Here is a 15,017-nt window from a genome sequence, read left to right as displayed (position 1 = left end):
AAGTGAGGGGCCAGGTTAGGATCTTCCAGCTACTCTCAGGCAAAAGAAGATGACTGCAACATTGCTACTATTCTTATCAGTACCCCCAGCCCAGGGATCTGAGTACTGTTATGGCAATAGTTCCTATATTATCTTGTGATGGCAAGGGTATTATGATACATTTAATGAGTACTTTTCATACCAGTATCCTAAGGTACAAAATTATACATGTACTGTGGATGAATATGAAGTGAAAGACTATGGAGTTTATGGTCACAGAATCAAAGAATGGGTTGGAAGGGACCTTTAAGATCACCTCCTTCCAACCCCCTGCTGTAGGCAGGGACACCTCCCTCTAAGCCCAGGTTGCTCAGCCCCATCCAGCCTGGCCCTGAATGACGGCAGGGAAGGGGCATCCACAGCCTCAATGGGCAACCTGTGCCAGTGTCTCACCAGCCTCGCAGTAAGGAATTTCTCCCTGATATCACATCTAAATCAGCTTTAAACTGGAAGAGGGCAATTTCTGCTCATCCTGTCACTACAGGCCCCCATAACAATGTCATCCTAAGGAAGTACATTGAAGTCAATTGTATTTTCAGTCCAGATGCAAGCTCTAATCTGCAGTACATGCATAATGCCATATAATATACTTTCATATCTACACTCCCACTTGTTTCACCCAAGCAGACCTATGGAGGGCCTGATGCAACATCTCTATGGCCAGATCCAGCCTGGATCAGATGTGCGAGACATATCTTTATTTCTTATTTTTTTTAGGCTTTGGAAAGTTCTTTTTCCTAATAGTTCTTCCTGAAGCTTAATAATTAATTGAAACTACTCTGGATACAACTCCAATGGTACATACTGAGACTGGTCAAAATGCAGGTAGAGGTTGTCTACTTCATAATTTTTAATAGTGAATTTGCAAGGTATATCTCTATATATTTAATACTGAAGCAACTTAACCACATACATAGGTATTTTGTCTTAATGCATAATTATTTATTGTTATTTGTTGTCTTGACAGGCATCAGACCAGAAAAGAATTAGAGAAAAAACAGTAAGCAACACTGGGGAAAAAAACAACAACCCACCTCTCCCTCTGGCATCATTGCAAGTATCAGCTTCATGTCTGAAAACCTCAAGAAAAAAGTGACTGATAAACAGATGAGCTGTCCCAAACATCACATGGATGACAGAAAGCCACTCAGCTAAGGAACAGACTGTCTTACATCTGTGTTGAGTAATCAAACACTATAAAAATCAACAAAGGCAAAACTGAAGGGAAAAAGAACATATCCTGAGAGGTCTGTAAAGGGGTTTTGTCGCATACTGCAACTCCTGTTGTGGCAGCATAGAACAGATCTCATAAAAATCATCAGGTAGCAATAAAATGATCTCAAGGGACCTGCTGGTGAGCCAAGACTGCAAAAACAAACAGGTTCAAGAAAAAAGAAGTTACAAATTTCTACCACTCATTAATTTGGGCACTCAAACTACCTGAAATGGATCAGAAAAATAAATCGCAAACAACTTGCCAATACAAACACACGCACAGTTTAAAATGTTATTCACACTCCCACATGAAGTAAGAGGCTTTCTGGAAGGACACTCGAATTGTATCATTAATACAGATCTCACGTGTTCAGATCCTGGACAGTTTTGTAGTATTTTAAACAATCTTTACACAAGCAAAATATGCATTTATTTCAGAATATGGATAACTGCCATGCAGCTTTTACTTAAAAGAAAATTACGGACTAGAAGCATTCCATCTGCATGCGATCAGTACAGCAAGATGTAGAAGCTCTAGGATACTCGAAGCCTGCCCTACACAAAATTACTGTATGAGAGACTGTGAAAGTTAAGAAATAGAGGAGAGCTATTTTCCAGAGGAGCACCAAAGGATGGTAAGGTGTGCAGATGGAAATGATGGGTTTTGCAGGCTTTGTGATTACGATTCTGAAGTGCAAAGAGAAGAATAGATTTACTGCCACTTACAGAAGGTATTTGCACAGACAGTGAACAGCTCTGCAGTGGCAGTTCTCTAGCATTCTCAGTATTGGAAATATAATGTCCACATAGTCACGTATGACAATCAAAGGGGCTGGTTTGTGTTTAATATCACTGGTTTATTTGCTGAAAGAAGTATCTACGGTTCCAATTTCAAGTGTTGAGGTAGTAAATGTATTTCAAATAAAGATTCCTCAATCTGTGTCTACTAAATTATGCAGCATCAAGAACTGTAAATCACTTTCTCATTGCTGTAATAAAATATCTTACGGCTAAGGGAAGCAAACAGATCTTCAGATGAGAAAGATATATAGATAGTTTTTTCAACCTTGACCTTTGTTGAAAAAATCCTACATGATTTTATGTTCAGCTAACTGGGAAAAAGCATGTGAGGCAAAGAATTAGCTTGGATTTAGTAGGTTTAGGGACAGGACTATCAATTGAGCAGAACTTCAATTACAGACTAATTTAATGTATACCCAAGTACATTACTGCAATTCAATAAGCATCTCTTCAGAATTAAACAATTCCAATTTGCTTTCATTTCAGTCTGTATATATGTGTTGCGAATTTGCTATTACCCACGCTAAAATTAGCCAGACTAGAAGTACTCATCCATGCAATCCCAGTGTTTCACAGTGCTGCATCAAGCTAACCTCAAATGAACCACTTAACTTTGCCTGCTTACTAATACAGCAGCACAGAGCAGAGGAGTGTGCCTTCCCATAACAATATTCCTCTCCTCAAGTTTCTCTGCCTAGGTGTCTGCCTGGGTAATTCAGCAGTGAGTCTACCAATGTCCATCATGTTGGATGTCCAGCCATTCACATTTACAACTCACTCTTCTATTTTTCTCCTCCTCATACTGTTAAACATGAAAGTGTCAGGCACATGCCCAACTCTGCATACTCTAATATTGGTTGCTCTGGAAGACTGCCTTCCCTCTACTTAACAATTTTACAGTACCAATATGCTGCTTTTGGCAACTCGATTTCATTTTAATCATAAGTTAACTCCTCTAACAAGTGAGATAGTAGATAATTTGGTGGGAATTAAAAGCATTTCGCACCTAATCTGAACATTCTCTTCATGATCAGTGTAGCCTGAATATCTACAACATTGGATATTTAAAACATTGTGAAGGTGCTAGTGCTAAGTGACAGAAAAAGTTGCTAAAAAAGTACTACAGTAGAACAAAGTGATCTCATGTCTCCAACAGTCCTCTATCTCCATAACGTACAAAAGTTTTGATCAATAAAACTATATTCTCTGAGAAGATTCCTTCCACCCACATCAGTATTGCCTTCAATAGACACTAAAGCAGTCTAAGGGGAGACTGTCACCTTCTGGTTTGTTCTCCTAAGACACAGTGAGCATCCTTGTGGTGCAGCTTGGGTAACATTAATAAAGCAGCGCAGTAAATAGCATTTCATTCCGTGCATCATGGATGTTCTTAAGCAAATACCACCTTGCACGTGTCAGGCACAGCATCACCTCCTGAATCACAGTTAATAAGAGAGCTGAAACCTCCAGCTTCCATTAAGAGCTACTGATATCTGTACTGTGTGCTTCAGGACATCAACAGAATCATTCCAGATCACCTGCACCCAACAGTCTTGAACAGACTCTTCTGACATGCAACACTACCATAGGATTATTTGTGTCTGATGAAATGTAAAGCAAGCCAGATGAAGCTGACTGACAGATAAACTATTCTGCTGACTGCATTAAAATTATCCACAGCTACCATACATTACTTCAAGAGCTCATGAAGAAGGCTGTATTCAGATAAAGCTTTGATTCAAATACTTGTTTTAAGAAAATGATTGAAATTCATGTCACTTTTACCCATTTTTCCTACTTGAATCTAATAGGATTGAAAGAAAGAAAGGCCCAATAGGACGTCAAATTTTACACACAGTTGACACAGGAGGAAACGCTCAACTAACACCAAGTTGCTGTATTAATACAACTTACCTTTCACTATTAGTTCTGCATAATTTGAAACTCCAGATCCTCCATCTGAGCGAATGACACACCGGTATTTGCTGATGCTGTGCTGCGAAGTGTCAGCAACGCTGACGGTAGCAGAGAAACGCCTGTGGTTGACGACTCGAGTAACCATTAATGCTGTGTCCCTCCCATTCCACTGCTGTGGAGACAGATGAAAACAACTCACATCACAAAGGCACACAAATTATTCACTCTTCGTTACTCTTAAAACTGCTCAGACCTTCACTAGGTTAGATTTTGTACGAGTACAATTCATTCAGGAAAAGACAGCTGGTAACGTCCCTGAAAAATTTACAGGCTTTCTGGGTTTTATGAAGTAGTGGGCTTAAATGTTCTTATATATTTAAGTTTTTTGTATCTACTTAAATTCTGACATATTTTTGTGCGTTTGATGTGTTATGTATACTGAAAAGCCTGGAGAGTGACAGCTAAGACTATTTGTACTGGGTATATCCAGAAGCTTATCCAGGACATGAAAATACTACAAATGAATGCATTTTGTACTCCTGTGAAAATACTATAAGTGAACAGATTTTATAAACCTGTCATTTTCAGGCATAAAACTTTGTTTCCAGAACAATTTAAATACATTGCTTGGATGAACAGCAATGTTTATATGTCCAGCAATCCTCAATAAATCTTTCTCCACCAATGCCATGCAGCATTTTCCCAACTGGAAAAGTGACAGATGATGAATTAACTGGAAATCAGCATAAACACCTGAACTTGCTCAGTTGGTCTATTTTATTAGAAACCTCAATGGAAAACACAGAGTCATTGTGCCAGTTTCCAGTAATCAATTTTGGGAAGTATTTCCAAGGCTGTTTTCATTAAATCCTCCAGTTTAAAAGAATGGAAACCAGGATCCCCCTACCAATGATGATTTCCTCCCAAATCCCTTCTTCTCTTTGGAAAAAAGGTTCACAGTGCTTCAGATCAGAAGTTTTTTCACACACATATAATCTTTCCGTGGAAAGATTTCACAGAAATAATTCAAAAAAAGATATAGAATAAGCCAAAATATGTTTCTGTTAATGCTAAAAGTACAACATAGGCCAATAATTTTCAGGCTAAAAGGTATATTTTAAGATAACAGCTTTAATAATGTACAGTTAGAATGACTGTTATTTTTACAGAACGCCAACCACATTTCTCACCAACACAATCTTTTTCCCGGTATTAATTTTTGTTTACACCATTAGTAAACTGATTCTTGCCTGAGTATTTAGACTAGTGCAAGGTGGAATGATACAAAGATGGTAACAGATATTCAGAAGGTTATTTATGAGGAAAAACTCACTAATATGGATGCCTTCGCTGGGAAATGCTGAAGCAACCTCCACCAGGGAGCAATCTCCAAGAGATCAGTATCTCACCACCTCAGTGGTGGTCAGCCCTTAAATGAGGTCTAGAGGAGGTGGAGTCAAGCTCCACCCCTTCTGGGACCACAGCTAAATTAGTCTCACCTGTGCTCCCACAGCTGACCTAACATTTGCCTCAGCTGATTAATCAGAGGTTCAGGCTGTGATTACCAATTTCAAACAATTTTCAACTCAACTATCTTCAAAGTCTCCAGAAGAACTCTAGTATAGAATATGGCAATGCTGGAACTCCACAGAGCCAAGTACTCCAAAGGGCACAAGTAATAACTTTGTCCTTCACTGGCAAACAGCACTCCACCCTTCCAGTTTGCTAAAAGCTCCATTTCTAACTCCAGAACTGAAAATCACTTAAGTTTGTCACTACGTGAATAGCACAACACAGTTTTTGAAGTCCAACCAGTAGAATGAAAATAGACACAAAGAGAAGGAACTCTTTGGTCATTTAGTGAGCAACCAGAGGAACATTCTGCTATCAATATAGAGCCAATGCAGAGCAAAAGCCAACGGAAACTGGGAGGAAGAAACAAAATGAGTACAAACTGGCTTTGTCCTTTTATAACATACCTTAAGGAATGTTTTCATCTCAACATACTTCCCTCAGCCTTTGTCAACAATATTTTTGGAGGGCAAAAGGAAAGAAGACCAAAAATTAAGCAGAAGGGAGGGATTATTGCACCTGTTCTGCCTTTTCTTTTTTATGAAGGAGTGCTTACAGGTCTGAAGATGTATGTTTAGAACTAACATTTTGCTGGCCACTTTTTCCATCTTCTGAAGCACAGTTCTGCATTTTATCATCTTGAATTCTGATCTGGAAACAACTCAAGGCAGTTCTCAAAGGATTTTGATGATAAACATTTGCCCCACCACTCTGCTGTCCTCTGTCTATTTATTTTACTTGAAAAAATTGCATCACTTTACCTGAAGCCAGAGTTTGTCATGCTGGGACCACTTCCCCCCAGCAATGCACTGGAATGTCGCATTCTGTCCCACATTAACCTCCACATTCTGAAGCCGTAAGAAATGAGGTGCTTTTCCTAACAAGAAATGCAAAGAATAGGAAGGGTAGAGCAAGGCAGCGATTGTGTTACACCAACACAGATATCAGAACAAAGCAAGTCATCCTACTCCTGACAAAGAGATTTAGCAAAATAAAGCTGTCCCTCAGTACTGAGCTACTTGGTGCAGAGCAAGGGGATCTTACAGATCTTTCATGGTCACCAAAACAATTTGTTACTCCCTTCTATTAAGAGTAACTGAGAACATTTTTTCTCTTTAGGAAACTGTGGCTCTACCAAGGGCAAAATGAAATGAAATTGAGGTTGTCAAGTGTGGCTGGCCAAAACAAATTTGTATAAAGAATTTTCTCCTTTCAATTGTATTGACTATCAAATACATCCTGTAACTGTGGAGTAACAATGCCGCTGATATAAAATCACTGATATTAAATGAAACATTGATATTACTGATAAGTGTTGGATTGCTGCACTGGTTAATAACGCCAATATCTGCTTTTTGATGACAATAAATTCAGTATTCGTTCAACACTAAACCACCAACATCCAAATGCTGATATCACCAACATATTTTGTGACAGCAGAAAAAGATCATCTGATTAGCTTTGTGCTTGCTGGGCTTCAGAAGGAAGTTTGTGCACCAACCAAATACTCTCAGAGTAGGACACACAACAGCCTTCTAATACAGTAAGGGTCAGCATTTTTCAACTTCATCTTTACCTTTTGGATATAAGTAGCCAAGGAATTACATATTTTCAGAGCACAAACTAACCTACATTTTTCTATTGGAATTAAATAGGTTCAGAAGATGTAGGCATGTGTGTGCAGGAAGCCTGGCAAATAGATGGTTGTCTACTACAGGCACATGAACAGAAAACCCTTGCCCGCATGCTACGTCAGAGGTTTTTATCTAATTCCTGTGCCACATTCTCCATATGCCCAGTTTGCTGACAACTCAAGCAAAGTGCAGGGATTCTGTACTATCGTGCTTTCTAGGGGTCAGAGCAGCGTGTCAAAGCCAACTGGTAAACCACCTCTGGGTGACAGGCAGCAAAGCAAGTACTATGTGCTGCTTGCAGGCTATTTAGGAGTGACTTCTGCCTATGTTCAGGTATGAGTGAGCTCCAAATCAGGCACATATAGCCACACCAGCCTCAAAACTAAAACATAACACCAATAATTTCAAGTGCCATTCAGGCTCAATCAGAAGCTTCCTCATTCCTGTGCTTTGAGTTTTAACAATTGTAAAATGAACCCGAGGGGCAAAGTAAGTCTGTACAGTGTCACTACTGAACAGCAAAGACAACACTGGGAATCAGACAGAAGTATTTGCAAAGACTGCAGAGAACTCATAGCTTGTAGGGACCTGCACACACTGCAAGTTGCCAACTGATTTCAAATGCACTGGATATAGTCTGAGTAATTCCAGCTTTGGGTCACCAAGATTGCATTTAATTTTCCAGAGGAACCTGCATGTACTTGGAGATGGAGTTTTAAACATCAGTTTTAATAATTCACCAAGCAGGATTTGGGGTTGCTATATATTTTTTAATCCCATAACCTTCTTGTCTTTGCCTCACAGTTGGTTCTGTGGCCTCTTTCCCAGTAAAGGGATCAGTCACCACCAAACATGCTTTGGAATGCATACACATCATTTGGGGGATTTGTTTGGAGGCTGCCAGTTATCAGCAACATCTGGTCAACACAGATTGTAAGTATTTCTTAATGAAGTAAATAAACCCAAAGGCCCGAGGAACAAGCACATGGTAAATACAAATATAATTCAGTTAAACTGCAATTAACCATACTGCAGTTATCAGAAATGTCCTGTTAAACTTGAGCAGAGCCATGTACCTCACATTGCGAATGGTTGCTATTCTTTGAAATAAAATGGGTGAACCTCACCCACAGAATTTTGTTTGGAAGAGCTGCTGCTCATTTACTGAAACTAAGAACCAGTGAAAGGGGCTGTTAAAGCTCCAACCTGATGGGGGTGGTGGGCTACCTTCCCAAAGGACATCAGGCCACCTGGAAATACTACAGCATCAAAGTTATAAACAAACCTAAATATAATAAGCCAAAGTATCACCCATAAATTCAATTTAATCTGCTACATAACAATTAATAATTCAAGCACTAAAAGACATTAATTTATTATGGATTACTTTTTAAAAATACTATATTTTAAAGAGATATGTCTAAACTCATCAATGAACATGAAAGCTGTTAAAAATCTGTATGCTCCATACACAGTGTAGGGATTCAAAAGTCCTTGAGCCTCTCAGTAGATGCACAGAGAAACCAAAGAAGTGCGCACACAAATGTAGAGGCTTAATGTCTCTCTATGCTGGAAAAATGTAAGCTGGGCATAGTACAGCTAAGGTAGGAGAAACAGAACAAATATTTCTGAACAGTGTAATGAACCTGCATTAGTTTTCGTTGCTGTGTAAGTCTAAATGAGATTTATTTATTAAATAACTCATGCAGAATCAAAAACCTTTCTTTTGAGAGATACCTTTAGGATATGTCTTTTCTTATTTTACTACTTTATATATCGAACCAATTTGTCTTATTTCCTTAAGTTAACCACGCAGGACATTATCAGAAACATTTAGATCTTTTCCTACAGCAGAACAATTCCGAAACAACAAAACAGAGTTTTATGTTCTTGTGACTCTTCTACAATGAGAAACTTCCACAAACATCCTGGCACAAGTGACCGAATCAGAGCACCTTTGCCTTTTGCACAAATTGTCAAGTTATTTAATTGCACAAGGCTGGCTGTCTTTAGTTGTTTTGGGGGATACCAAAACAGAAGAGATTTTACAGTTGGCACTATTGGATAAGTCACAACTTAAGACTGCCAAGCCCAGTATTATAGACTGCAAAGCCTGGTATTTAACGCATTGAGACGGTTAGAAGAACAAAGAACACTCACTGCATGGATGGGCAAGAACTCTGACTTCATCCACAGCTATGTACCCTGGATGTCCTTTCAAAGAGACAGATTCAAATATCACCTGAAATACAAAGAAAAGGTTTTCTTAGAAAGAACTGCACTAGTCATTTGGCCAGTCACCACATTCCACTCCTATTCCAATGTCTGATACATTCAAAGCATTTTATCATTAATAACAAAGGGGTACCTATGCAATACAGCGTGAAGACACATGTCAAAGACAGAAAATCAATTTGACACAGATAACAAAAAGAGCAATATTAATTAGGATTAGTGAGAACTATGTACTGCTTCCATTTGGAAGAGCAAAGAAACCAATTACACACGTGTGCAATTACATCTGATTTGAAGTGTTCTATAAGTACAATACAAATACTGTGTGCAAAGAGTTTGGGGCAGGGCAAGGGGACTCTGGGAGACTGGTAAAATTCAAACTAATTAACTATTGCCAAATAAGCAAAATAAAATTCAGGAAAAAAACAGTATTAAATGCTGTAAAGTTTACAAGGACAAAGCTAATTAATGTGTTCAGCTGGCACAGTTACTACTACTGCAGCAGCCACTGTTTTTGCAGGATAATTCGTGACTATCAAAATCATTACCGGAACACCATTAAGTTTGTTAACTACTAAAAGCCAGTCTTCAACACTGCTATTCCCACTTTAAATAAAATTTGGCATTCCTAGCCTGTCACTATTGAGCCTTTTCTTCATCTCCTCCATTGGAAGATGTAACTCAACAAAAGATTCAGCTTTCTGAATGCCGACCACCACAGCTCAAGCTACAAAAGTGGAGCAGCATGTACTTCATAATCAGGTTGCCATTAATCATTTTGCTTTGCATTTGGGCTTCCATAATTTAGTTTCTACTTATATTCCCATGATATCTTAAGATCTACTCCCTCAGTTCAAAGCATTCCAAGTGGGAGCACTCCTGAAATAAGCCCTTTAGAAAAATGCCATGATAAAAACAGGTAGAATAAAGAAATAAAGGGGAAAAAACAAAGTAAGAAAAGCTCAGGTGCTAGCAATATAAACAGAGTTCTGCAGCAGATGAAGGTGGGCAAAAAATAGGTTGTCCGAAGGATAAGAGGAGGTAGCAAATATCTGGAAGATGATCAAACCATCAATAAATGTTTCCTGTGTTCAAGAATACTTTCTAAGGACTGTATAAACAAGGAATAGAATGCATGTCCTCAGTATGGAAATGACAATTTATTTGATAAATGAAAATTCATTCATGATAAACACGGCACTTACTGCTAAGGTCACACAGCAATTACTGTGACTCCCTTCAGACTAGGATTAAACTGCGCCTTCATAGCCACCAAACTTTACTTTGCTTATCTTATAGCTGAGAAGTTACAAGCTTTGCTGAATTACTACCTCAATTTCCTGAAAGCCAAGAACTTGGAAAGAATAATTCCCCGCTTCTTTGAGGTAAAAACAAACACATAGCGGACTGACCTCTGTTAATTAGTGACACAGTTCAGTGTCTTTAATAGAGCACAAAATAACCTAAACCTTGAGTCGGTAGCAGCTGTGTCAGCTTCTAAAAAGACCATGGATTTAATCTTCACATTGCTGCCAAAATCACTGACAAGAGCAGAGGGTCTCAATTCACACTGCTTTGTTTGGACAGCTATTTTATTACCTTTTTAACTCTACTCTCAGATCTCTTTATTTCTCAGTTCAGATTTCCACACTGTTCTCACCCTTTTATACAGTTTTGCACCACTTCAGCCCTGTCAGAGTGGGCAGAGCAGAAGCACCTGGGCTGAAGAACAAGTGTTTAATACTTAACATTTTTGGAAGTTCTCAGAAATTAATATAATTCGCAAATGCAAAGTTTGGCTCTTCAACATTCTTAAATGCTCCTGAGAACTGCAAATACCAAGATTCATTTCATGTTTCCTTACCCATAAACAAACCCACATTTCACTGCTGCTATCTACCAGCAATGTCTGTGTTAGTGATGTAGCGTGGCTCATCTGTCGTGGTACGACAGACTTCTTCAGGCATGGATCAATACAGTACACAGGATCAGTACATCAAAACACCCCTTCCTGGCAGACTGTAGTGCTGTGCTCAGTGCATTCTGGGACTAAGTTAATCCTCGTGGCATGCAGTAATTCAAGAGCACACGTCTTACCTTTCTCCTAGAGCTATTACAGATTTTTCTCACTACACTACAAACGCTCGCAGACTGGGAATCCAGGCACAACTAACTCATGGGCAGAGCTGATAAACCTCTACCACCATCACATTAATACCTCAGCAGAGTGCTTCTGGATGTAGGTGACTCATACAACCCTTGTGCAGAATTGCCAGACCCAAACCACGACCCTCTGGCAATAGGCCTAGCACTGGTTTGCTGCTACTCACACCTCCAAAGCTCTGGGCACTTGTCAATACCTTGCATCCTGGGCAGTTGGCTTCAGATTTCTCAATGCACACAGCAATTACTGATGGTGTAATTGTTGGGTATTAAGAAAATAAACATTTTTCTTGACGTAGATTTCATTATTTAGGAGAAATACTTTTTTCCCCCCTGTGTTACCTTGTACTTTTGAAATACAGAATATCCATTCAGGCCTCTTCTGCACAAACTGTCCTCCGGGCGTGCAGTTTTGATTTAAAGTTGACAAATAACACTCTCACAGCATAATCTGGATTGTGAGTGTCAATGAGACGTTCCCCAGGCATCGGTACACAGAAGCTTTTATCACCATGCCACCTCTGGACTCCTTCAGCCACAAGTGTTACGATGTAACCAACAGTAATTTTGATAAAATTCCATGATTGCATTTCCCCCCCACTTTTGAGAGCTTAAAGTTTTCTTTCTTTTTTTCTTTTTTTCCTTAAACATAGAGAGTCACTAGATTGCAGAAACCAATGGACAAAATTAGGGACCAAGGACAGAGCAGACTATCAGATCCCTGACAACATTTTAAGAGCCATACTTTAGCAGAGGGAAATTAGAACTTTATCCATCATAAAGGTGAGGCTCAGGAGAGGGAGAGAAAAAGAGAGAGAACATTTGCATTTTCTGGGCAGGAACCACTCCCAGGCAGTCACTGCTGCCTTTAGGCTCTTCGTTTTTGCACAGCGGTGCAAAATTCTTCTTTGATTTAAAGGATTTTCTTCCTCGGGAAAAGCAAACCTGACCTCTAAAAAAACTTGCAAAAGATGTAATGAGGTTCAGGAAGTCTGGTATTGGTATATCTAACAGTTGGATCTCGTAGTTTGAGATCAGACTGTCTTTTCCAGGTTTTTCAAGCACTGATTACCTGGGTGAAAGATCATTTCTGTTCTCTCTGTACAGCACCTACTACGAAGCAGATTCTGGTTGATGTTAATATGAAAGTAGTATCGATCACTTTAATATGATTTCAGAGCGAGTGACAAGTTGTGCACAGCCCTTAAAACACCACTTCCAGTGCATTTGTATCTCTTTATCCCATATTCCCCTTCACCCTGTACAGTGTGCTCTTATCTATTCTGCTGAAATCCTTGGCTCCTTTTTGGAGGCAGAACATTAAAGTGTTCTACTTTAGCTCAGATTTTACAGACCTACTACCCAGTTATTTTAAAAAAAAAAAAAAAAGCTTTTCTTCCTACTGTTTTCTATCCGTAGAGCATTCAATGCCTTTTCATAGTTTCTTTTACTGTAATTCCCATCTCACTCATGCTCTTTTTTCTGACACTACAATATGTATTTCTCCTTTTCCTGCAAGGTGTAGGGTGCAATTACCTCCCAGGCACTGTTTTTTTTCCCTTGAATGTAAAACGATAAAAATCAGAAGATAAGAGTTCTCATGTCTTCACTGCTTAACAAGGAGTATATGAGTTCATTGTGTGCATGGGAAGTGCCAATCCAAGTCCGTTTACATGCATATTTCATGATACATAAGTGGGTTCTAACTTTCCAATAATTTACTTCACCTGCCCAGCTTTTCCTCTGTGACCTGAGAACATATGTAAAGAAAAAGGGTGAGAAGAATTAAGTCAAGATGTCTCTATCATCTCTTGCTATAAAACTGTCATATGAAAACTCTATCTGATGCAAAAAAAAAAAAAAATGCGGGGAAAAAAAGCTGTATTTAATTTTCAGAAGACTTATTGCTAACAACAGCTCATAGCTCACACCCAGCCAGACACTCAATGGAAACAGACAGAGAAATACTGTGAACTCATACCTGATAAAAATGCGGCCAGAAAGTACTGATGGCAAGCTCTGCCTTCATCCATCCTTCTGTTACAACCCCTGAGACATTCCATATGGGATTGCCCTGTGGTCCTCCGTTCACTTTCACGTAGACATTCAGAGAGCCAGGACTCGAACGATCTCTGCTGGACAAGTAATAATGGAAATCGATGCAATGTGTGTCATTTTCCTTCAACGTGGGCAAAAGTAAGTGAGCTTTCTGCCCGGATGCCCGTCCAGAGCTGTTCACCATCATGAAGGAGCCTGTACACAGACAAGGGAAAAAAGAATGAATACTAAACATCTGCTGAGCTCTTTCAGTTAAAGCAGATTCCCTAGAAAAGTCAATGATTCCTTTAGAAGCCAGCAAACAAAACAGTTCCTCCTAAGAACTCAAACTAGCTATTTTATGCTAGTTGTTAGGTAACAGAAAAGAAAGGAGATCTAAATTACAGGGTATAAATACAAATAGATTCATGGCCAGCTATAACCGCCTTAATTAGATAACTTAGAAATTATAAATACAACTTTGCTTTTATTGTTTTATAACACTGCAATAAAAGAGTCACCCTAAACAAAGTCATATTTACCTTCCAAGAAGCCACAGGGCTCTCCTACAGCGTACAGCCCCAAATACCTACTTTCCCAAAGGCACATTCAACACAAAAGAATGCTATAAAAGATCACATTCTCAGCTGGCATTTGCCTGCATGGTCTCTACCACCTTAGTGCCAATCTGTACCCGGGAACACTGTATCTTGGTGGTACAAGCTTTGGAAAGCAGCAAGGTGTTAAGAAAACCCAGTGTACAGAGCCTAGATGAATTAGGCTTGTTAGCACAAGAGCAACATCTCAACTAGCAATACAGCAACAAGGACAATTACACTTCTAGGAGGGAAGGACCGGCTGAATTTTAGGAGAGAAATCTATACTAAGGCAATTTATGAGTTTGTTAACCCTGAAGCTTGCATCATATTAAGCATGGCACTGGATGTTGAACTCATGTTTTGATTCATCAAGCAGTTATTTTACAGCACATTGTGTCTCAACTCATCTCTTTACAGATGCATCAAGGTGACAAATGTTAGCAATAAGAAAAAACATTATGAGAGTTATTTGATTCAATTCTGTTTAAGGGATCTGCTTTATGTGTGTGCAGACACTCACAGAAAAAGCTGAAGAAAATACCAAGATCCGGGGGAAAAAAAAATCTATGTGTCAGCAGCTAGGCATAATAATTTTTAATCAAATGCAGCCTTCTTGACATTCAGAGTCCTGCTGCAGCTGCCAAGTCATGCTACAAATGTATTTCTCTACTGGCCTCTTGCAGTTCACAGCACAGTGTTTGAAAAGCCTTGCCTCACTTCTAACCTATTGACTTCCCCAATTCCGTGCCACAGCAGTTTGACAGACACTCAGATGAGCCAGATAAACATTCTGATCAGTTTTGTC

At 39.2% G+C, this 15,017-nt stretch overlaps 1 protein-coding gene across 6 annotated transcripts in view; it reads right to left on the bottom strand.

The window, feature by feature from the left end:
* Positions 1-15,017, bottom strand: part of LOC146754857 (receptor-type tyrosine-protein phosphatase T-like) — a 433,855-nt gene that overhangs the window by 103,939 nt on the left and 314,899 nt on the right. For all 6 annotated transcript variants that reach the window (XM_085526619.1, XM_085526620.1, XM_085526621.1 and 3 more), the window contains 4 exons: positions 13,558-13,829; positions 9,339-9,420; positions 6,306-6,421; positions 3,970-4,144 (listed from right to left, as the gene is read on the bottom strand). In XM_085526619.1, coding sequence (XP_085382745.1) covers positions 3,970-4,144; positions 6,306-6,421; positions 9,339-9,420; positions 13,558-13,829 — 645 coding nt within the window. The remainder of the gene's footprint in view (positions 1-3,969; positions 4,145-6,305; positions 6,422-9,338; positions 9,421-13,557; positions 13,830-15,017) is intronic.

This window comes from Coturnix japonica, chromosome 37, assembly GCF_054131305.1.
Source record: "Coturnix japonica strain WE chromosome 37, WE-NBRP24, whole genome shotgun sequence".
NCBI classification, from domain to species: domain Eukaryota; kingdom Metazoa; phylum Chordata; class Aves; order Galliformes; family Phasianidae; genus Coturnix; species Coturnix japonica.
Note: the sequence above shows the minus strand (reverse complement) of the source record. Positions and strands in the feature narration are given on the sequence as shown.